Genomic DNA, 25,496 nt, shown 5'->3' with positions numbered 1-25,496 from the left:
TGTTTTATTCGTTTCCTTACAGACACTGCCAGAACAGAAATTTAATTATAGATATAAAGAAAAATCTTACCCAAGGTCGAAGCTGAATTATTAAGGTTCGAAAAGAAAAAAAAAAACTGCAAACCAACAAAATGTTGAATAAACGAATAAATAATGAATTATGAACAAAAAAAAAAATTTTACGAATGTCTTATACCACCTGCAAGCAACCAAGCAACAATCACATCATCTTTCCAGGACTCAAGACTGCCATCACAATATTACGTCGACTTTTAAGAAAAACTATATTATACTATATTATATTGTTAATGTTTTTACCTTTTATTTGTTATAAGTGTTGCACTCGATATTAATCTATGGTCAACTTTTTTTTTCTTTTTATCTCACCTTAATTAGCTACGCAATAATGACACAATATACATATGACCCTTTAAATACAAAGATAACTTACAATTTGCCTTTCACGTATTTCACGATATAGCCAAATCCCAGCAGACATGAAAATTAAGTGAATATAGATTTTGTATGAACTCACATACGTCAGTAATACCATCCATTGCCAAAATGAAATTTCAATTCCCAAACTCCAAAGTTTGATATGTATATCCGTCGTTATCTTCAGAAATAATTAGTAGTGCAGACTTTATACACTCATAGAAACATTATTTTATTCTTTTTAATTTTTGTTTTTTTTTTTTTTTTTCTATCAATCCAACAATTTTATGTGATCCAAGAAGACGCTCTGCGTAAACGGATTCAACTTTTCTGGTAGATGAATTAAATCGTCAATAAAAACTGAATCTTTTATGGAGAAGGATTAATATGTTGCAACCAAGTTGTGTTATCATCTTTACAAATTTTTTGTAATATACGTTGCACAATGTGATACCAGATAATTTACTTTTATAAATTGATTTGAAAAAAAAAAAAAAAAGAAAAGAAAAGAAACCGTTGATGTCATAACAAACCAATGAAAAGATAGATAAACGAAAGCGAAAAATACATTTAAATTTAGATTTAATTGGGTATTTTACAACTTTCGTACATTCACATACGTGAAGATAGTTCGTCGGTAAAAATTTTTAAAGTACCTTCTACTGCAAATTTGGTATGAGAGCTGACAAAACTGTACACTTATTATTGAATTATTAAGTACTATCTCGAACATCTTTTTAGCAAGATTTATACAAATTGTGAATCAGTTGGTTCACCAATATTTGAAAAACTTATTGAATTAACGTAGTACAGTAACGTAGTGGAGATAATACAGTAGATGCGTAACTTATCATTTGATTTTTTCTCTGACCTTTGCACATTATATTGAAAGCCTAAGAAAAGGACGATGTTAACGAGCGAGTGTTGCTGCGACAGTGACAATGCAATGTAATTTAATGTAAGTGAAGATTTGCTTGGCAATAAGCTAGCTGAGTGTTGTGTAACAATACCGATAGAGAGCTTATTGATTGCCAAAATTTTTTCTTAATTTCTCGAGTAATGAGGAAATATTGACGAATAAAATAAACAACCATTGAGAAAGCTACAATAGCAGATGTGGTTACTCTGCCTACCTGTCTACCTCGCTTACCAGCTTACCACATATATTGTACATGTATACGTAGGTATATCGCGATGATGCTCGAAGAATAAATTATTTATCTATCATTCGTCGTATGTATTCGGCTTTTACCAATGGCTTTATTGTGATTATCAATGTCATAAGTATCGTACCCTTGTAACTTACTAGTACTCACGCGTTGTAATTTTATTTATTTATTTTTTTTTTTCAGTAAAAAATTCCCTTTGCCTTTTAAATTTAGTCGACGAAGCCTGAAAGGCATCAAAATAATATGTCAATTCTTTACTTTGCGCATTCATTTTCACGTATATCGCATAAACGTGTACTTTTACATCGGTAGAGACAAGCTGGTTGAAAATGTTGAACAGCCACAAAAAAAAATATAGGTATTGCAAACGACTACCGTATATATGATACAGTTTACCAAAATTTCCATGAAAATGCAAAAATTATAATGAAAAAGAAATTGTATGGAAAACGATATTATCAGAAATTGAACGAGATAGAGACAATCTCTGAAGCCGAGTAGAGACGAGAATTCTGTAGTCTTCTACCCAGTATTGAGTGTCTGGTTCAATAAGAATGATTGTTCTTACGATTAATTGACTTATTTCCGATGCTTGAAATTTTAATAAAATGTTGTAATTCAGAGGACTGCAGTTCTGAAGATGAGAAAGAAATTGTATTAATGTTAAAGGCAGCAGATTTAGCGGTTGACAGGTAGGGTTGCAGCTTCTATTCCGATCATAATTCATGTGATGGAGACGATGAAATTGTTTGCTTTTTATTTTTACTCTGTTGATGTTTTTGGTTGTTTTTTTTTTCATGCAACTCTGTAATGATATATTTTATTTTCCATTATACTATTAATTATTATTATAATGATAATAACATACACAATATTTAAAAACTGAAAGTTAAAAGGAGGAAAACTATACAGTTTATTAATCGTTAAGAAGTAATAAATAACAATTTAATACTTGTACCTTAAGTTTTCTTTGTACAGGAGATACATACTAGATGATAAAACGAACAATTACTTCATTTCTGAGGAAATCTTAGGTGTAAACATACGTATACATACACAACTACACTGCTACGAGTGTGCTCAAAATAAATGAGTACCCTTGATACCGTTTTGTTCCGAATATAAGTCGACCCTGATTGTAGCTCGACTTCTGATTCTAAGACTTTATTTCCGCAATTATTGTTCAAATACACCTGTAAAGGAAATCCCGTAAAAAAGCAGAGTACGAATTTTTTTTCACCAGGTTTAGGACCAAAAATCTTGAGCGTTAAATGTTCGGAATAATTTGGTTATACAATATTCTTTGTTGCACATGTACGGCATAAATAAATTCCCACGAATTCACGCGCACTGCGCGTAATGTAATGTTGTAATTGTATTATTGAATTATATCATGATTTGCAATCCATCATTCTAATAGTTTATACATATTATATGTATATGCATATATATTAAGGTGTTACCATTGGAAAGCAACTTTTTTTTTCAATGCAACTCTAATTATCTTTTAGTATGTACCGAAATAATAATCCTTCCCGAATTTTAGCTTGGAATTGAAATTTTTAAAAGTCGCTGATCGATTTTTAAGTTTTCCCATTTGAATTGCATAGGAAAAGTGCACATTTTTCTTAAAATAATTCCCATTTGGACGCTTTCAAAGATATCTGAATGAATCCAATGTACACTTGTAGAGTATTTAACGCTCTACAAAAATCAAATGGGAATTATTATTTTTTTTTAATGGGCACTATTCCTATGCAATTTATATGGGAAAACTTAAAAATTGATGAGCGAGCTTCAAAAATTTTAATTCGAAGCTGAAATTCGGGAAGGATTATTATTTCCGTACATATTAGAAGATAATTAGGGTTAGATTGAAAAAAAAAGTTGCTTTCGAATGAAACACCCTAATATATACATATATACATACATACATACATATGTATTATAATGTATAAGTAATATTATTGAATATACAGATATTTAATTTTAGCTACGATCATGCTTTATATTATATTAAATATTGAGATAAAGTTTTAATATGTTAGGCAGATAGGGCAGGAAAATAATACAAGAGGGAGAGATGGTGCGATTGTGAGAGGAAGAACGATTTAGCAGTGTGCAAACGTGTGTGCGAATGACAAAGAGATAGTGGAAGAGATAATTACCCTATTTTCATTTTTTTTAACATTATTATATGCAATATAATATATAATGTATATTTTTAAAGTTCAAAAAAATCTTCTTGACGTAAATTTTTGCCACATTATTAGTTAAAATTTTTGAAAAAATTCTAATGTAAAAAAAAAAAAAGTAATTGCCGTATGTTAAATATGTGCCTGTTCTACATTTACTTACTATACTTTGTTTTTCCTTTTGATTCTACTTTTCAAAAGACGGTTGCTGCTTACCACCTTGACTATATCATAATCACGTAATCGCCGCTTACTTTGGGTCGTTTGGTTTTTTTTCAATTTGGAAAGCTTGAAGAAATGATTGTAACTATCAAGTGAAATCATCATTACACTTGTATACAACATACACATGTATAATTAGGCTTTTTCAGTCGGATCACAACCGAGTCGTTTTAATGATTTCAATTGGAAATCAACCAATGTAGGGAGAATAAACTTGCTGAAAAAAACGACGGTTTAATCCATATTGAAATCTTATTCTTTTCTTCTCTAAGTTAACAAAAATTGGAGACAATAATAAGACGGTTTAGAGTGATTAACCTACCGGTCTTGGTTTCAATTTTTTTCTACCTTCCCATATTGAAAGAGAACATAAACTGTGTAATGGAGGGAATGAAAAAATCATTCTGACTACATACCTTGATATATTTCTTTCACTTCTAATTCCCGATATTTTTATCTATTATTTGAATGGCATGTTTTAGTAAATAAACTTAAATGTACATGAGGCTCAGGCTGCCCGCAGCGGCCTTTAAATACTGCTCGATTATTATGCTGATGTCTTTTAACTTATCATAAGAGAATGATGAGAAAAAAGTTAATAATATTAACATCGATTTACATATTAGAGACATTAATAAATTTACAATATTAGCTTCGCAATGTTTTACTTATTCGTACACGTTAAATATTACGTGTAGCACGTATTACAAAGTGTTTTATTTCTTCGAAGAAAAACACCGATAAAAAGTAATAAGACAATGAAAACAAAGAAAAAAAAAGTGCTATAACATTCTCGTCCCAAATACAGTCTCAGAATAAAATTTAGGTGAATAAAAAAAAAAAAAACGTTCGTTATTATAATTTTCCGTTGATCTACTTATTACCTTAAAAAAAGAATTTGATAATCAAAAAATCAGGCAGTGAATTAGCGTTGAATTTGGGACGGGAGTTTATTTTTTCTAATGGTCCAAATAATAAATTGAATTAATCAATTTAATTTAATTAAATTCTATAAGCTTTGTCACAATAAAATAATTATTAACTGGCCTAGGCAGCATTTAAGATTGAGTAACGAATGTTGCCCTGTAACGAGGCAACATACTTACACGCATATACATATACATAAATATTTATGACAATTATTGTACATTGAAATAATGAATTAATTATCGCCCGTGGGACTAAAACACTGCATCTACCACACCCACATGTGAGCATTTATTGTATAGACTTATAGAGATAGACTGCATAGTGAAAGACAGCACAGGTTTACAAATAGCGACTGTCGGGTAATTTTATAGCACATACTACTGGAGGTAGGCCACCCATCCCATCGACCTCGTGAAAAATGTCGAAGTGAAGAGAAATATATATATATATTCGGGCTTCTCCGTCTCTTTCGCTGTGCATTTGATCGACTAAGAGGAAACGTATCGGCCGATCAAGTGCAGGGCGAAAGAGACAGATTGTAACCAACATATTATACTTCTCTCTCTTTCTCTCTCTCTATCTCTCTCATTCCTCCGCTACATTTTTTGTACACGCGAAGCTAACTCCATTAATATATGCTCTAATTGTAAGGGGATAATACGTGCAACCCTCCCTTCAACGATCTTCATCCCCCCCCCCCACAATTTACATTTATATACAAAGAAGGCAGAAAGTCGTGGACGATACTTCTTTCTTTCTAACCAGGCGACAATTCCTATTACTTAGCGCACAGCCTGTCTCTATGAGTCTATTATGATTTATTGTAGCTAGCGATTTGAAAAATTGCTGTAAGAATGAGTGGTGACAGAATATGTTCGCAATAAAGTATATTCTTTCTGGTGCACTCGCTGTCTATTTGTCAGTTCGATACTTTCTCTTACGTAACGTAGCTGCGCTGTTCTATCTTCGATGCATGAATCTTCTACCATTTTTTTTTTTTTCTTTAAACTGCACCTTTTTTCAACCCGGATACCACAGTTTAAACCGTGTAAGAAGGAAGGTGACGTCACGGCCTGTCTCTGTGCATAGAAACAGTGCTTTGAAATTAAACATACAACTGCTACTTCCGACAAAAAGTCGAACGTAGTGTTTAGCGAGTCTCGGTTGAGTGTGATTTGTACACAGATTCACGGATTCATTTGGTGGCTGCGTAAAAGCCGAAGCACACGGAATTCCATAATTTATACGCAGATGCAGAAGCCATAACAAAATAAACCTAAGGTTTCTGCAATCTGGTTATGGCTACTGGAAAATCAATCAACGTAAATATTCACAGGCATATTCTGCTATGGGAAGTCAAGGAAAATCATGACTTGAGACAGCGATCGTGAGACTTCAGTCAATGCAGAGTTCATTAGATTGATTAACTTATGATAAAGGTACTTATACAGTTATTTGTCGTAAGAACTGTACGATCTCTCGCAAACAGCGAAGCTAAGCTGGCAAATGGTGTTTCACATTTCCAGGGCCGGTGGCATCACCTTTCTTCTTATACCGTAGCCAATACGCATAGACTTATAAGCTAAACTTGGGCTGTGGGATAAAACGTTTAATTTTTTTTTCAATTAATCGTTATTCGTATTAATCCACCAATCAACCCTTGACAAATGAATCGTTTTTTCGATTAATTGATCAATCTATTAATAAGGAAAACAATTAATCGAAGCCTTCGGTTAATCGATTAATCGCAAATTAATACAGCCTAGCATTGAAATTCACTCTACCTGGGACCCGCACCACGTGTGCTTACGAGATAGCGACTATTAGGGTTGAGAAAGTGACTTTGTTTCATTTTACTTGTTGCGCGTGCAACAAATTGCCGAAGCCTCAGGAGGTCATTCGGATACTCTACGATTTATCAAACATATATACGTAAGACATACACCATAATCTGAAGAGGAATAATTGAGTTGGAGTTCAATCAATACTTGTTGTTCCGTACTATTTGTAACACATTGCTGCACTTAACTTTTGACTGTAGAATGAGAGTCAGGGTAACTTAAAGTCCCGCCAAAGTGGCACGCTCAAAATTGGTTTGCGCGCGTTCCAGTTAGAGCATATTTCAATGAGACCTAGGCTGAGGATAGACCAAACTCTAGCGTTTTCAGTAGCAATGAAATTTCAAAGATGCAAACCAGAGCAACATTTCACGTTGTTTTTAAAATCTGACGGACTTACCGGACAGGGCGGTTTTATCTGCATTTCTACTTCTATACTTTTAGCCAGTGTAAATTGGGATATTCTGTTTTAGCGCGCATACTGATGTACATTGAGTTTACTTTTATTTTGAAAAAATGAACTATTATTAACAGTGTGTTCATTGTCAATGAATTTATACCTTGGGTCACTTACAAATGAATCGTAGATAATATAATTAATTACGCGTACACATTGCTAATGTAAATCACGAATAAATTTTCATCTAAAACCGTTGAACTTGAATCGTTATTGCTGATGAGCGTAGATAGGTATAAATATGTCGCTAATGATTTTCAATTATAGGTATTATTGTTTAAGTACTTTTGTAGTATAGACATCGGTACAGTTTAAATTTAATTATAATTTAATTTATACGTAGATGTATGGAGATACTTATTACTAGAATTTGGTGTGTTATTATGATTGAAAAGAAAAAGAAAACTATACCGATATAGTTATTTTATTCTGAACTTCTGCGCAGATATATCAATTTATCTAATGGGGCTTAGTCGTTTGTTTTTTTCTAAAAACAAGGACTTACAGCTGAAATTACAATGACGAGAAGTTGAATTTAAATTGACAGTAATGTAACGTTTTAAGATGATTAATCCGGTTATATTAAGTTCTCGTGCGTTCAACTAACCCATCTTACAATGCTTATTATGTAAGATTGGATTAGTAATTTGTATTTGTTCAGAGCGGTCATTAGTAATATACCATTTTATAAATAAAGCTTTCATAAAACGGTTGAAGTTTGCGTCAATTTACTATGTTCCATACCATGTACGTTCCAGAAAATATCCGCATATTCTATAGACACAGATCGTAGAAGAAATGGAAATACAAACAATCTTATTGTGAATGTATGAACATTTACTCGAATTCATTTCTCATTCTCTCGATAACTGTAATACCAAAGTTTTGACGAATATGGATGGTGTACCTTTTAAGAATCATTATCATCGTAATAATATTACGAGGCTAATTATGATCTTTCAAATGGTTTCAACGCGTGATCAATATTTTGAGTTTAACAAAAGTTTCATCGTAAATTAAATTTTGTTGTTGATGAAAATAATATTAAGTATTCCTTCAGCGGTAGTAAATTCGATCCAGTTTAAAGCGAATGGAATTCGTGATGAAAGAGATGAGAACAAGCAAGAAGAGTATCTTATCTCGAGTCTTATCTCGACCCTACGACCTATATTACTGCAATGATTCCGAGTCCATAAGGTTCCATCATTACGGGATCGTTAAAAGTGGAATATATTAAGTGTCAAATATATCTAAACTGACTATTATATTCACCATACGCAAAATTTAGAGAAAGTCACCAACCATTTCTTAGACGCAGGTATCATCGCCAAACGTAAAGCTCACATTATGCAGTGTTTCACAAGCGTTCTAAATTTTGAATAAACAAATTAGAACACCGAGTGGTATGAAGAGGTATTTGATTTGAATGTAAAAATAGAGGGTACGGTGCATGACTTCTGATGAATGCAAGAAATGAAACAGCCATATAGTTCTTAAACCAGATTTCTAGCTTAAAAATAAATTTACGAGCATTTTCCTTTGTGTTTAAAAACTAATATAATCTAGTTGTAAGACCGAATTTGGAAATGTTTACAAAATATCGTAAAACTAATTTTCGAGGCTGAATCCGGCAGGGTGGGAGTCAATGCTGAGTTCCACCATGCTTCGTTAGATAGGGATGAAAAAGCCCAAGACGCGGACCATCTTGTGTCTAAACATATGTAGGTGATGTCTAAACGGGCCTTTGATTTTCGTAATCTCAAAGTTCGAAAACTGACGTTTTAAATTTGTTCGAAAATGTACAACTTTCGACGTTCCATTGAAACAAGATCATTTAAAAAAATGTTCTATTGCTTTTTACAAGAGTTTGCCATCGATTATAGATTTTGACGGCTGTTTCTAACTTACTACCGAAACTATTCCGTAGTTCTCCGTAATTTTTCTCTCCGAATCTCCAACAGCATTTCACTTCTGACAGATGCTTAAAACAATGACAGGGTGTTTCAAACATCTTTCACGTAATTTTTTCCACTACGTAACCGAAGGATAACCCGTGATGCGGTGCAGCAGATATCTTGCGCCTCACGCTTCTCTACATTTCACTTAATGGAATGCATTAATACCCGGGCTTCATGTGCTCCGACTTGAGGTACTCGATGGAGAGTGAAAGTAAGTCAGGGGCAGAGTGGAGGACCGCAACGACGTAACAACGCACCACACCCAGTATCGTAATCTTATATGCACGCGGTGAGAAAAGATAGGCGCGCACACATGTTTTATACTTCCCTGTCGCGTCTACGTAACGCGGAGTACATATATTTTTTATACACGAGGTATAATACCTCGTCCTCTTAATATCCTCTCAATGCAGAACTGCTTTTACTCGTATAATTAGTAGACGTATTCAATCTCATCTGTATCAACTTTATCGCGTAAATCCACAAAGACTGGACGTATCCTCGTAATTTTTAGCTGTTACTAAAAGCTGAAAGGAAGATTGGTTGACTTGGTTCTTGACATCTGTGCGTTGAATGGGGTTAGGTTTTTGGAAACGAAGGTCTTGATAACGTAGAAAAAAGTTGTTTAAGTTTCGGACCAAGGTGAGGGCCCTCCTCAGGACGAATTGTATAATTCGATCTGTTCAATCAAGGATAATTAGTCGGTAAATTGATCGTCTTTGCGGACGCTTTTATGGTTATCTTGAATTTTGAGCTTTTATGGAAAATTGCTGGCAAATAAGTGTGGAAAAAAAAAGAGAATGGAAAATTGATGCGCAATATTATCATGACATGCAGTCACTGTTCAATTATTTATATGTTCATTAAGTTTCATTTTTCATCAATCATTTAAGCACCGAATGTTTCCAGACAAACTTTTGTTCTGTTTATCATGAAACTTTCCTTCAGTGAGACATATTTTATTTAAGCATGTTTAGATTTTATTTCATTTCTTCTCAAAGTTAGCGAAACTTCGTCAGAGTGGTACTGAATTTTCACTCAGTACCGAAACAATTTTGCAAAAATCGTTAGCCTTGACAACAAAAGTTGTTAGTCATAGTTCACTTCACCTTGCTTAAGAAAATAGGTTAAATATACGTAGAAATAAAATACAAGACAAAATAAGAAATTTTTATTTTCCCACTCAAAACCAATTGACTTCGGTAGTTGAATTTGAATCTTCCTGAATCTTCAATCGAACCATTTATAATTTTTCATCTGTATACGTGTTTGCTGCAAAATGCACATTTTGTACCCTTCGCTTGGCCAATAATGACATAGGGGCTGCAACTTACGATGCCTTCTGCAAATCTTCTTGGCGTACAATAAATAAATTAATGAATTTAATTAAAAATTGTCCGTACTATACCTTGAACATGTTTGTCGGGGAGTGCGTATGTTCGTTCACGTCGACGATCAAGGTAGATATGATGCCTTTGCGAGGCTTGCCAAGAGTATTTATACCGAAACAGCAAGAATTGTCAGGTACTAAGGGATTTCGCAATTCTGTATTGTATAATTTTGCGGAGCACGGCTGGTCGAGAGAATCGTGCCAGAGGATGTAGTGCAATTTCTTGAGGTGCCCAAGAAGGGGGACGTCTGAACTCGAAGCCGAAGCCGAAGGTCTAGGGTTACCGATTCGACGGACCACCTCAGTTGTGGTCGGTAGTTGGGTACCGGTTTTCTTTGCTCTCGGTGCGTCTGATCCCAGCCATGGCAACACCCGAAATCCAATTTATTCCTCATTTAATGAATAATGGCTTAAGACCTGCGTGTTAAGCAATACCCGGATTCCGGTCGTCTGAACTTGCGTCTGAAAGATTGAGGTCCGCCATCGAGGTCAGATATACGATTAACGGTTATCCCAGACTCTGAGAGCGTGAAACGACAAGTATAATAATTGATCAATTTCTAATTTCATTGAAAATAATCGAATCGCGAATAACATGCTGGTACATACTTGTGTTACGTGCGATTGTGGAATAACGAAATGATAGCTGATTAAAGACAAAATTATTCCAACATCGACTAGATAAACAATAGAACGCGTGATATTTATGAGAAATTTTGTGAAAAGCTCCGTTGAAATTTCAAATTAATTTTAATCATTATAGGGAAACGATAGTTCGAAGGAACTACACATATCAGATTGCGGAAAATTACGTATTTTGTTCGGAACAGTTTGTTTCAAAGCAAACAACGACATCACATATCTTTTATTGATTAAAGTTGCCGTACAATTTTTGAAGATATTTGTCGTAATCTTATTTAAACGTCTTACAACCAAATACTTCCAGTTACGTCTTTTCCAAGAATAGTGACAAAATTAGGAATATATTCGACGATATTTCTATACTTTTTGCAGACACTTTTTCTGTATCATTCCATGTGATAGCCAAAGAATTCCCGTACAACCATTTAAAACTTTAAAACTACGTACACACCACATTTCAGAACATTCTTCCTATGTTATAAGCTTGAAGAATTCACAGGTACGGCTTCTGCAGGGCCAACAGGATTCGTAAGATCGTCTCGTGACATTGCTAACTTTTGATCAGTTTGATGACTCGATCTATGTAATAACAAAGTTTTGGATAATTCGATCGCAACCCAGTTTTCATGAGAAACGTGCGGGGATCCTTTACAGCGTAGAAAATAGAAGATAGATATTAAATAGAGGAAAAAAATTACTGGCGCAAACGTAAGCCTAAAAAATCGCAACAAGTAACAACGTTAGTAGACAAACGGCAATTATATTGTAAATACCGAATGTAATACAAAGGAGTTTGCAAGCTTGGCCGGAGTAAATAATCAGAATTGCGTTAAAAATACAGTATATACTTATAGTGAAGAAGTATAAAATGCAATTTACGCGATCTTTGATCGCTCAGATATTGGATCCATGTCTGTTATTTGTAATTGTAGCAAATCCCTTCTATTTGTAAATGAATTCGGTGGATCAGTAAGTAGTTGTTGTTACGGAGGTAAAATGCTATTTGCCACCAATGAATTCAACTATCATACTTGGAAATTCAAGATGCAATAGACAGTTCCATTTTAAAAGAGCCGAATCAAAAAATTGATAATAAATCCCATGTTAAATCACGAGGGAAAATTCTCATTTACTTGTCTAGTTTTAAAAATATGCAACGTCAAAATGCAAAATGCAAAATGCCGTACTTTGGGAATGTTCAATTTTGTGTTTGAATTTGAAAACATCCCATCATTTTTAACAATGGGAGATTTAATACTTTTTTTTCGCAAAGTTTGAGTAAAAAAGAACATTCTACGTTGATGCAATTTTTTCCGTTTAGCGAGTCGTCTTTGTAAAAAACATATCACAAGTTGACAGGTAGTAATTCTTAGAAATTTTTAATAATTAATTAGTCGAAACAAACAAGTGCAATAAACACGCCATGGGAATATGTTTGACGTTGAAAATAGCAAAATAGGAACAATAGCAAACCGAATCATGACATTGAAAAGCTAAACAGCGGGCTCTTGCAAGAAGAGATTTCGAGCAATTAGCTATTCACAATTCATACAAATCTGCGATCTATGCACGCACGTATCTCTGAGGCTGCGATCGGTAATCGGGTCATTTCGTAATAGGATCGAAATTCAGTTCGCATATCCTGCGTAATGTACAGTAAATAACGAATGCGAAAATCGAAAGGTGTAGTCATGTTCAAACTTGTTTAGCAAAGATTGATCGGCTACACTTACACGTATATACTGTACATTATAAGTTTATTGCATATCTTACATCTATGCCTATATTATATAAATTATATATAGCCGCTGTCACTGTCCCGGCAGACCAGTTTATCCTCTGTGGAATTTTATGGAGATAAAAAAAGGAAACCCAACGACTTTTGGTGATTTATATGAGAGTTAAATAATTTATGTGTGCTCTCAAAAATTTTTTTTAGTAATTTCTTCACTAGGTTCTAAAAAGTTTTCATGGGAATTTCGGAGGATTTAGCGGTTTCTCATGGTGATACGATAATTCTCATGAGAATCAGATGTGGTTCTGTACATATAACAAGTCAGGAATTCTTGACTGCTTTCCACTGATTCATCAATACACAATATTGTTTCGGAATTGCTCTGTTAGACGAAACAACTTATCTAGTGTTCAATAATTTGTAGCAAGAAAAATTTAATCCATCTCCACCCTAAATTTCTCGATACTCCGAACAAAGGTCGTAGCTGTGGGCTTGAAATTTCAAAATTGCTATGAAAATAGGGATCGTATTTAGAGTGCTGCTGAACTTGACGAAATAACCGTAGGTTTTACAACCGTCGTAATTTGGATTCTGGATGGACTATTATTCCGAGGAAATAAGTGCAAGGTTGACCGCTTATACTCAGACAAACACGACGCGAAAGATCGCCGAGTTTTTCAACGGACGCAATTATTTTTATTGCCCGTACGCTCCCTACGGCAACTCAGTCGTTAATCATCCCCATACATGCGTACACTGACCGTGGGAGAAAGTCGGGAAGGATTAATTTGCCCACACAGCGTGCAATATTGCAAAAACTTTGCAGTAACTTAGGTTTGCAAAACTTGTAATATTTGAAAACCGTAAAATTGCTTAGTTTTTCTGCAATATTCTGTAAACCCTGAAGCAACATTTTGATATCCACTCTTTCAGCTTTATTTGCCATATTCCTGTAACGATTGAATGAAATGTTAGGAAATGCCGAGATCTCGTGTTTTTCGTTGAAGTTAATGTGTATTTACATTCGTCGATGCAATGTGATTTATTTGTTTCACTTATCCAACGTTGTAGTAGCTATTACTTCGGGAAAAGTAACAGAATTATACCTCATATCAATATTCCGGATGATTGAAACATTTAATATCACGTAAAAAACGAAGGTATAATACCATTATAATGATAATAGTATACTTACTCTATAAACGCAACATTTGATGAAATATGATCTGCGAAAAGGGTTTCAAATCCCAACAATAATTCGAACGCCAAGTACAATGACATAACTTTGTAATATCGTCTCAATGTTATCAGTTGAACGCAAGCAGACAATTTTAATGTTGCTGCAGTGTAGTTCTGATTATTTTGAGTGAATTCATGAAACTGCAATATTCCTGCTGAAATTGCAGTGTAGAAGTATTACGTACTGTTTGGGCGAATGTTAACTGATTCGATAACTTATTTGTTACGGAAAATGAATACGAAATTCATTTTGTGTTCGGTTATAATTTTTTTTTATGTCATGATTTTGTAAATTTCATCTTATTATACAGAAATTATACACCTGTCTGGATCGACACATTATACTTGATCATTCTGATACGGCATAACATACCTCAATATTTAAATCATTTCTCCTTTCAACGAGGTCTTAATTATCGTCGCTCGAGGGCATCGACCAAAGTTCATCACAGCTTTTTTAAAAAATTCTCATTTCTTCCGATTCGATACTCCAGCGAACCTTACCATTGTGTGTTTCCCACCTCAAGCAGCTTCAGATAGCAAATGATCTTTTAAAAATACCACTTTGATAAGAAGCAGTTCACGAACGTTCGACAATTTCTCCAAATGTCCACAATGGTCGTATATATTATATATAAGGACGTGCAATTATACTTATATATATATAAACAGCAGCGCTATATTACACCAAAGTATCGACGAGGTAGTTTTTTAATTAAAATATGCGCAACAAATGGCTTGTATAAATTTGAATAATAATTTATTGTATTTACATGTTAAAGTGACATATACCACAACAAATACAACAGTGGGCAGAATTGTTTTAGGTATGAAATGAATCATAGAACGGAGAAAGAGTATGTACCGGTATGCAAAAGAGAGGGACGGCCCGAGGGAGACAGAGGCGGTTCACATCTCAGCTGTCGTTTGTGAACGTCGCGCAACCGAAGCCGCAAAAAACGCCCGTCTCGCTTCACAATCATAGCCGATCAATTACCAGGCGTAAGAAGCACCCAGTCCGGAAAAAGTCGCGTGAGCCACAACCGGCCCGGGGGCGGCTACAGCTGGAGCTGCTCCGTAGGCCAGGGCGGCTGGGGCGGCGTAAGCTGTCTTCGCGATTATCGGCGCTGGTCCAGCGGCGTAGGCGTAGGCGGGGGCGGGGGCGGCGTATGCAGCCTTAGCGATTATCGGCCCGGGGGCGGCGTAGGACAAGGGCGCCGAGTAGCTCACGTGGGACACAGCTGGTGCCGCTGAGTAGGCGTAGGCAGCTGGTGCAGCGTAGGATGTGGCGTAAGCAGCTGGGGCGGTGTAAGAGGTGGCGTATATCGCCGGGTTGCTGACGCGGACGTCGGACTTGCTCACGCTGGAATAGGGGGTGTCGATCGTCTTCGAGTAGGTCGAGATCTGGGCGAGGTTGCCCGGGCTGCGAAGGATGTTGGACGACTGGGAGGTGATCGCCGGGGCGGCGTAGCTCAGGGTCGGTGCACCGTAGGTTATGGCTGCTGCGGGGGCGGCGTGAAGACCGCTGTAAATACCGGCGTTGGCTACCGCGAGGGTGGCGCAGAGGATGATCACCTGAGGGAGTCAAGAGACGGTTTTTGTTTCAACGGGCGTCGAGTTTACGCCAGATAATTTTCACGTGATGCGTGATCGGAGCGCTTAAAGCTCTTTACGGATCAAGAGAGTGGGCAGGAAGAGGGGATACGCGTTTTGACTTACTTGGGATGGTGAATTTTTCAATTTCTATAGTTTTAAGAAGTTGTTGTTAAATTTTTTTAAAACAAAAAATTATCGCGATAGGGGACGTCGGTTTTTTTGGGCAGTAGGAAGAATTGATCTTTTAGTTCAATTCGAGCACCGAGGTGCGACTAGGGTTGTCGTTACTCACCTTGAATGCCATTTTGAGATATTTTTTTAAGCTTCGTTCCGCGCTGTAGTCGGTTACTGAGAAGTGATGCTCTGGTTGACGACGATCGGGTGTTTTATACTCAGGGAATCACTTCGCCGGGGAACCACGCCCGCGTTTCGGGTCCGGTTTTACGGAGGCCTTCATCTCCGGTTGTTCTTGTTTTAATTTTTAGCTACTTTTTCCTTTTGTCATTATTTATGCAAGCCGTTTGCTTCGCTGCAGATTCGAAACGCTCGAGTTATGACACTCGGACAGTCTTAAGTGGGCTACCGGTCAACTTGTAACAACACCTTGCCATAAGCTGCAATTCAAAAGTAAAAGTAGTCGTCAAGCATTGTTACTTCAGTTATCAAGGAGTGCTCGACCGTATCATCGCTTGAATGGAAATTGAATTAATGATGACGTGAGATTAATGATGAGACAGCAAAGATCTTGACACGAGTCACGGACAGACAATAGGCACAGGCATAGTATTTCAGACGTCGTAAGTTAAAGATGTGTCAAAGGCACGGTTCGGTCCAGGAGCTGTCAATCCAGAAATATGATGTGACGAAGGTTCGAAAGTGCGACTGAAGCTAGTAGAATTGAATTTAATTGAAACAATATTCCCTTGAGCTAGAAAGTTAAAAAAAAAAAAAAGAAAACGTAAATTCAACTGCAATAGCACGATTGTTGATGACTTTGAAGAGATCGCATCATCGAATCATTTCTCCAATAAAAAAATTACATCGTCTTACTGATTTTAACGAACTAGGACTAATTTTCTTCGTAAGTGAATTCTCTACAAATCTTCAAAATCAGATTTCGGTTAACGGTGGAGCTTTTTCTATTAAGGCCACTTACCAATGATTTCACTAATCATATTTTTTTGACCAACTGAGAAGCCAAACAGCAAATATGACTTTGTTCATTTCTAGAGAATTCATCTTCATATCAAAACGAGTTCATTGAAATCGTTCGAACGATGGGATTTTTTTGATGTAGAATGATTTAATACTGGGATCTCCTCAAAGTCATCTACAATCGTGCTATTGTAACTCAAGTTTAGGTTATTTTTATAATTTAATTACGAGTACAGTACAATCATACACTTATTAGTACTACCATGGCGTTGTAATTCCGAAGGTAGCGCAATTTGCTCAAGGTTTTCTCACGGTGGAGTTGATCTCCCCTTTATGCAGGTTTTTTTTTCGAACGGTGGTCAACCTTCCACGCGATCGTTTCACGGCATGAGTTATTTTTTACTCCACATTCGTCGTGGGCCTTGAAGCATCGGGCCTTAAGGTTTCGGGACGGGATGCTGAGGAAGATAGAGTCGGCGAGAGTGCCGAGAAAGAGAAAAGAAAAAAAGAAAAAAAAGTGGAAAGAGGGACAGAGAGAAGGAAAGGCTTCGTCCTCTGGTGCCACATAAAACTTTACCACCCGCCAATGCCTCAACACACACACAGGCATACCCTGGAGTCAATCTGCATGTAGGTCGATGAGAGAAATATTTGACCAGTCCAGCCCCGCCCAAATGCATCGCTTGCACCGAGGTCATGTATCACTCAATTTTAACAATGTGTTATTTCCAATATTTAAACGCAAAACAACATTTTTTATTTTCTAATTCAAGCGCATTTTTCATTTTATATTCTAAATGAAAAATTCAAGGATTCAACCATTCGTCAAATGCCTCTGTTAAAATGGATCTTATACTTTTCGAGAAATTCCGTGGCCAATATTTTGGAACGACATTTTTTCACGCTGGAGAAAATGATGTTAGAACTGTCGGATCTTCAGCTAATTTTCAACTTTGAGAAAGTCTATTTAATAATAATGCTTCAATTATTTCGGTTGAATGAAGCGGTGATTTCATGAATATATTGAATGAATTGCATGCATGAAAACCAAATTTGTTCACCTGTATCTCGTTACGCACAGAGAGATGATAATGCCTTGGATGATTTTTCACAGATAAACAACGTGCGATTGCAGTACTTGCAATTTTCTGCCAATGATCACGACTAACTTGATCTAGCAAAAAACTTCAAAAAGTAGTCGTCTACAATTGAAAAACTGTTCTTGAAATACGATATTCGTTTAACATCGTCCGCGTCATTTCTACGATTATTTTCATACTGCCGAATGATTATGTGTTCAACAGGAGACACATAAGTAATAAAACGTAATGCAAGCAACCGCATTTGTTCGTCAAGCAGAATATATAATTGTAATAATTAGAAAAAACTATAAGTATTTATAATATATAGTATACCATCTCGTATTTTATATATTTAATTTTAAGTATAAGATGTAGATGAAAAGCATGGTTTACAAGTTTTTTTTTTTACTTTAAGTAAACCGAATGCCGGCTAAAAAGATACAATAATCATACTTGCGTTGCATGAAAGAGTCATCTGCATACGAACCATGTTAAAGAATTAATTGATGAAAATTCATGGGATTAAATTAAACTGATCCATTAAGTTTGCATTCAAATAAAACATATGTATCCTCGCTTTAAAAGAAATGGAGAGAAAAATTTTGTCTGTGAGAGAGAGATTCTGCTGAAACTCTTCGGGATGTTTCTTTGGTCCAAAAAATGAGGCTTTTGATGTGTAGTTACATTGATTCAACTTTAATTCCTCCGCTAGATTCGTAATATACCAAGTTTTCGAAAATTCGCAGTTTATATTTTACCATGGGTTTAAAATAATAATATATCTGTTTAAACTTGTGTCGATGAGAAACTTCAAAAAGATAATTGAAAATTAATATTTCAGACAAAACGATCAACAGGCTTTACTTATTATCGCATTCTATTCGTTAAACTGGTAATTTAATAAATTTCAATCGGGGTGAATAATGTCTTTATGGGTGAAACTACACGTCAGAAGCTCAATGTTTTTGGGGTAAACAATCACACCTAAAAATTTCAGCTCGATCCGTGATCCGAAGGTCTGTGACTTTCGTAAGTGAGTGTGATGCAGACGATTTCATATAATAAGTTTACTTGGGATAAGAATAGTTGAATCATGTAAAAATTTTACTTAATAACTGATTTGGCATACGCCCGATTGCTAATAACTGAGTTTATTTTCGAGTGGTGTTCGGTTCTTTTTCTCTTAAGTGTATCGGGTATCGAAATTTAGTCTATGGTGCAATTGGTAACGTGAACAACGCAGACCTGCACCTGATGCAACTAGGACTGCATTTAAATATGATACTCGACCGCTAGAACGACATAGAACACCTCATCTGAAAAAATCTCAAAATGTTGAGGGAGAGGTAGCCGAGAAAGACCGTATAAATAGCTACACGGATTTGCTAGATCTATCCAATTTGCCACTTGCAGTTCAAGAAGCAACAACACCAACTATCATCATGTTCAAGGTGAGTCACAAAAATAAGCTACTACCGAGGGAAGATTTTTCTTTTAAAAGATTCGATATCTTGTACTGCTCTTTGATTCGAAAATTTACCATCATCTCTTTCAATTTAGCTATCTTGAAGCTTGCGAATCATGAAACAATTACGATGATGTCGTTTGTAAAATCGTGAATAAATAAGAGCCACTGCGAAAATGATGGTTCTATGGTTTTCTAACAGCCGTTCGTAATTGAACTTGTCTGAAATCCGTATACATTATTATCATAATTTCTTATCAATTGATGCTCCATTGTCTAGAAAAATATCAACGAACTAATTCTGTATCTTTCGTATTTTCCAGCTCGTAGTAATCTGTGGGTGCTTGATGGCCGTCGTTAACGGTGCTTTTATTAGCAGTGGTTTGATCGGTACTTCCGGTCCGGCAACTGTCTCTCTGCAGCCATCATCCGTAGCCCTGCAGCCGGGTACTGTCTCTTTTCCATCAGTCTCAACGTCGTCGTCAAACATAATCCGTGGGATTGGTAATTTAGGTGCGATTTCCGCGTACTCGAAGAGCATCGACACAGCATTCAGTAGCGAAAAGAAAGCCGATCTTCGCATAAACAATCCCGACTTGCAGACAGCGATTCTGTCCGCCATTCCCGCAACTTTGAACTATGCCGCCAGAGCACCTGCACTTGCAGTATCCGGAACTGCTCTTGCAGGTAAAATGGCGGCTGTAAAAAGAGGATGAAACTTGATTAGCCACTTCTTGGACAGAAAACGAAAGAAATTTATACACCGAGTCAGTAGCATCTCTACATAATTTCCGTGTATTTTAAATTTACCTCCTCAAGAGAATTGATCTCTGATGTCAAACGGCTTATCCTCTTTCCCAAACGATTTATATATCAATAAGGATTTTCGTTTCACGCTTCCTGAATAGGTCAACTGGCTCTAGCCACTGGCCATGCTGCTTCTCCTACCCTTGGACTGGGGATAAACGGAGTGGCGGTCAACGGATACGGACTGGGAGTGAACGGCTACGGACTTGGAGTCCACGGATACGGTCTCGGCACGGTCAACGGATATGGGCTTGGGTACAACGGATACGGTCTGCAGACGGTGAATGGCCTGGGAGTAGGTCTTGGCGCAGTCAAGGTTCTCTAAGCGACCAGTCGATGTAAAATTACGGAACAACATTTCGTGGACTTTGTTATTTGCATACAATACTCCTACTGTTATGCGAGACGAAACTGACACTCCCACGTTATATTCAAACTATCGGAAAACACATTCAATTCTGTACGATGTCACAAAACGACACGTCAGACATTTTCTTCAATAAATATGATATGTTACACCCATAAATGCATCATACCTTTATAGTAATATTAAATTTCTCACGAATGTCCCGGTTCAATAATAAGCTATTTTTGAGACATTAATTTTACATAAGTAAAACTATTACGATGATTTCACCTGTAAAAAATTGCAGTAGGTATAGGTATAATAAACGGTGTCATTATTCTCGATTCGATACCTGCATCAAACTTGGATATTTTATGCAGGCTGTCATAATTTGATCGGCGAAAGTAACTTCGTAAATATTTTTTATCGAATTTATCGGTTTATTGAAAAATTCTATTTTTGAAAGCCTTGTACGCAATAATCAAAGCCGTTTTAATAATTACTAAGTAGATACATCGAATCGCATAAATGGAAGAAAAGGTAAAACACATTTCAAGCAGTCTATCACAAAGCCATTGCCCAAATAAACAATTAATAAAATAAAAACAACATTACGATATAAACGAAGCAAATTTACGTAAACCGAAATACGGTCACTTTCATCTTACAGAAGGATATACTGTGGGGGCTCTAGAAGGCAATGCTTTATTGGGCCCAGGTTATCGGCCCAGTTACCTCACGATGATCAGCTGCGATCAAGTTTGCGCGTCACACTGCCATGCTTTGGCGCGTGCATGACATACCCATCGGTGTCAGTATTTATATCTTGCCACGGTATAATATAACGTGTGAGCGACCACCCGATTTTATTACACGGTCCGTTGCCCCAACTTTCAGCCAGCTTTTTAGGGAAAACGTTGCGATTTAGAGAGAGAGAATGAGATATTTATACAGTGTACGGTACGATATGAAAATCATGCAATTTTTAAACCCTTAAGGCCCAGAGGCCTTACGCCATTTATTTAGATGACGGACCTGATGAGATTTTCACTTTAAGAATCTTGATTAATCCTTTCGAATTTTTATAATTGTTACGGACTTTACTGTGGTAAGACCTCCTGCTCGTTCTCATCGCAGCAAGATCTTTTTCTATGCGTTATTGAGTAAATCAGAGAACGGTGTACGGACCCCGATGTTGGTTTTCTTTTCGAGCATTCCAATAGTTTGAAGCAACGGAATTCAGCATACATTAAAACTTATCCGTGAGTCAATCGGTACCTCAGTTGCCAGAACAACCTATCGAGCCTGCTCTATTAATTCCAATTACGAATACAATCCAAGATTTAAAGCTGTATTGATTCCTTTTGTTTCTCTAACGCAAACATTTCAACCATCATTAACGCGTCCATTTCACAGATGACGAATTTCTATTTAGAGATCAGGCAAGACGGAACAAGACAGATCGCTAAGAGCTGTTGTGCAGTGGTAAGCGAACGATGAACAGGGACTTATCCAATGAGAATCGGCAAGGTGACAATTACGAACAAGGTATAGGAGAAAAAACGGACAGCCCAAATTTACGATAAGGTTAGAAGAAATAATTTAATAAATAAGTTTCATCGAAATGTATAGTCGTAGCCTCGGCGATAACTCAATCTTGACGTCTTTACCAGGCGTAGGAGATGCCGACTGGGCTGCTGTAGGTCATGTGGGACACAGCTACGGCCGGAGAATAGGCGACTCCAAGAAGACCGGCTGGGGCGGCGGCGTGAGCGTAGGCGGGGGCGGCGGCGTGAGCGTAAGCTGGAGCGGCGGCGTGAGCGTAGGCGGGGGCGGCGGCGTAAGCAACCGGGGCAGGATGAGCGTAAGAAACGGGGGCAGCGTAGGCAGTAGTGGTGTAGACGCTGGGGTTGCTGACGCGAACGTCAGATTTGCTGGAGCTCGAGTAAGGGGTGGTGATGGTCTTCTGCTGGGTGGCTACCTGGGCCAGGTTTCCTGGGCTTCGCAGGATGTTGTCGGACTGAGAGGTGATCGCGTGGGAGGCGACTGCGATGCTTGGGGCGTAGTGGGCCTGGGGCACGGCGTATTGTACCGGGGATAAAACACCAGCGTTGGCAGCAGCCAAAACGCAGGCGAGAACTACGAGCTGGAAATAGAAAAAATATCATATTAATTCGCCATTTATCTTCGTAATCTTATCATTCGCTCACTTGTAAGAACAGAAATGCCATTCACAAGTGCTCTGTAGTCGTTATACGGTATCTTATATTCTACCGTGATAGAAACTTGACACCCAAATGCGCATGCGCCAGAATTCATGTGATTCCATTGGTCAATTCAACTGATTCACGCCGATTTTTTCGTCCGCTTGTCAGGACGACCAACTACGTTGCGGCTAGATGCTAGCTGTTGAAGTTCGCGGGTGTCTCGATGTTATCTTGCGTTGAGAATTTGAAACAGCCAAAATTCGTTGGGTCTACAGTCGAATTGACATAACGTCGAAATTTTTGCGCGTATTGACAGTTCGCGTTGGAGTCCAACGACACAAAGTTGGCCAGTCTGTTGAAACAGACGAATGATTGGCGCTTGCGCGTTTGGGGGTTCAGATTCCTGAGACGGTCACGGTGTGTTTTCAATGTAGCTATGCGAAGTTATGGTAATACCTCTTTTCCTGATTTTCCTGATATCTGTTTAAATAAGTTGTCAAGAATATTCGGTCAAACCTATAAACCCCGTTAAAATTCAATACGAATCGAATACAATTAAAGTTCAACCGTTAGTTAGAGTTAGATGTAGCACCAAAGGCGATGGACGTTTGAAACTCAAGTTCAAAACGATATCAGACTCGCTACTAGAGTATGATTAGTCCGTTCTATTCTATTGCAGCTATCGAACAAAATTGAAGAGTAATTTAGCTTAGGGAATCCAGATTTTCGGAGTATATACAGATTCGAAGCAGTCCGACTCCTTTACCGGTAGCGAGTAGATGTCTCACCTTGAATGCCATTGTTGTTGAGGGTAGTTGGTTGATTGTCGTTCACTGGTAGTGTGATGTCTTGGGTTTTGAAACGAAATCTTTTATACCTCGCGGTATTGTCGAAAATAATTTGTAGTGGGGGCTTCAGCACCGGATCCCAGTCATGCCGGAACCCACTTGTTGGGGTCTGTAGGACCCGCGGGGCCTCGGGCGTGTACGTGGTGATATACTTTCGCTGTCGCAGTGTACGGCCCTCGCCTCCGGTGCCTCCACGACGTACGTAATTGTTCCAGGTACACCGCTTCGCGTCTCTTTGATCCGTCTGTGGATGCAAGAACTCTCCGACCTTGAACTGGATAAAGCGCCGCGGAGGATCTGCGATAATCGGCTTGAAAACGAAAGCGGCAATCATTATCCCACGTCGAAAATTATCCAGATGTTGTTATCATTATTCGGTCACCGTTATTATACCTTCCTAATTGCATACCGAGATTTGGAATGAATTGTTATACTACCTGTATAAGCTCTGTGGCGATCGCAGATGTCTGCATGTCGCGCAACTTTTCAGCACACATACGCGCGAAACATGTTCTTGTGTTTCGCAAAGTTGAACGGCATTGGAAAAAATCGGGGTTTTGATTATTGCGTATTATTCGCAGTCACGATTTATGGGCGTTGTCATTAATTATACGTGCTAAATCAATGCATACGAAAGAGTGAAACAAGGAGGTGTATACCCTATTCTTTGAAATTGCATAATTCCAACCATGCTTATCTCGTAATCTTATAATTGCTGCGGCCTCTAGGTCTGTGTTTGCAATTATTATATTATTTTTCCAATATATCTGTAACATATTGCACAAGTCCAATATACTAGCTTGTTCTTTGTTTCAGACGATGTTATCTCTGGTATACGTTCTACATTAGCTTGTACATCTAGCGAGTATCACGGGATATCCGAATGCGGCAAATTGTCCATCATTATTTATTTACTTATAGTCAGTTATCGAATCCATTTTCCGAACGTCAAATAAAACTTGACTTTAGGTTATTCTTCTGAAAATAGAGCGATCACATGTCAGATTATACAGACTGGCATTCCCGTATGCCGATCAAGCTGTTGCATTTTTGAGTTTCATCCTCGTACGAACTGTTGTGAATAAAATTTCCCAAACACATTAATATACAGTCAGTAAGGTTTGAAGGGTCTACCCTCCATCAACGGCTCTATTAACTAATAATAATAAAGTCAACGTTTTGCATTTGAAAATCGTTATTACTAAATAATGTAAAACACGTAATATCAGAAGCATTAAACTTTTTGCCCTATGCGTAGCTGAATATTTAAGCAGATTTGGTTCGAAGAAATGTGAGTGAAAAAAATGGAGTTGTTGAAAATTATGTCCGCTTGATAACGAACGATTTGATTTTTTCAGCAGCCAATTACAACTTAGTAGCAGGTAGTTAGCTTGGTTGCTATTTTCTTGTTGAATATTACAGAATTGAAGTATTCTTTTCCCAACAACTGCTGGGGAAGTTTGATTTTCGAAGCCTGTGAAATGTATGTAAAGTGCCTCGTTTCCAAACAGTGGGATAAAACGACGTTGTGTGCGCGCACAACCGAAATGCCATACATTACGCACTCGGGGTTTATTTTGCGCATACGCACAGTCGAGTAACTCAATTTTACATATTATGTCATTCACGCAAGTTACCTGGTCCCAATTTTACGTTATCTCAGCGGCAACTTCGTTTCTCCTTGAATAAAATTTTCCTTTACATGTGTTTGAAAAAATAGCGCGTGTCGCCAGTACGGGTGTGCGCAATGCGATTTATACTGTAAACTTTACGCTTATTG

At 37.2% G+C, this 25,496-nt stretch overlaps 2 protein-coding genes and 1 long non-coding RNA gene across 9 annotated transcripts in view; 1 reads left to right on the top strand and 2 right to left on the bottom strand.

Moving 5' to 3' along the window:
* LOC124181387 (protein hu-li tai shao) overlaps nt 1-5,855 on the top strand; it is a 63,655-nt gene extending 57,800 nt beyond the window's left edge. For all 7 annotated transcript variants that reach the window (XM_046567913.1, XM_046567914.1, XM_046567916.1 and 4 more), the window contains one exon: nt 23-5,855. The gene's annotated coding sequence lies outside the window, so the exon portion shown is untranslated. The remainder of the gene's footprint in view (nt 1-22) is intronic.
* A 4,498-nt stretch (nt 5,856-10,353) lies between these two features.
* Nucleotides 10,354-10,739, bottom strand: LOC124179526. The gene is made up of 2 exons (XR_006870090.1): nt 10,613-10,739; nt 10,354-10,527 (listed from the first exon to the last, which is right to left on the bottom strand). It is a non-coding gene; the product is annotated as an uncharacterized LOC124179526 (long non-coding RNA).
* A 4,214-nt stretch (nt 10,740-14,953) lies between these two features.
* Nucleotides 14,954-23,784, bottom strand: LOC124180697 (cuticle protein-like). The gene is made up of 4 exons (XM_046566442.1): nt 23,657-23,784; nt 22,332-22,807; nt 16,099-16,204; nt 14,954-15,785 (listed from the first exon to the last, which is right to left on the bottom strand). Exons 1-4 carry the CDS (start codon nt 23,666-23,668, stop codon nt 15,204-15,206), a joined length of 1,176 nt encoding a protein of 391 aa, XP_046422398.1. The 5' UTR covers nt 23,669-23,784; the 3' UTR covers nt 14,954-15,203.
* Between the last annotated feature and the right edge of the window lie 1,712 nt (nt 23,785-25,496).

This window comes from Neodiprion fabricii, chromosome 4 (genome assembly GCF_021155785.1).
Source record: "Neodiprion fabricii isolate iyNeoFabr1 chromosome 4, iyNeoFabr1.1, whole genome shotgun sequence".
NCBI lineage: Eukaryota > Metazoa > Arthropoda > Insecta > Hymenoptera > Diprionidae > Neodiprion > Neodiprion fabricii.
This window is presented reverse-complemented; position numbering and strand designations above follow the sequence as displayed.

Coding starts and splice junctions, on each gene's coding strand:
- LOC124180697 (XM_046566442.1), bottom strand. Junction 16,205..22,331: donor GTCGGCATCTCCTACGCCTG/GTAAAGACGTCA, acceptor GGCGAAGTGATT/CCCTGAGTATAAAACACCCG. Junction 15,786..16,098: donor ATCTCAAAATGGCATTCAAG/GTGAGTAACGAC, acceptor TGACTCCCTCAG/GTGATCATCCTCTGCGCCAC.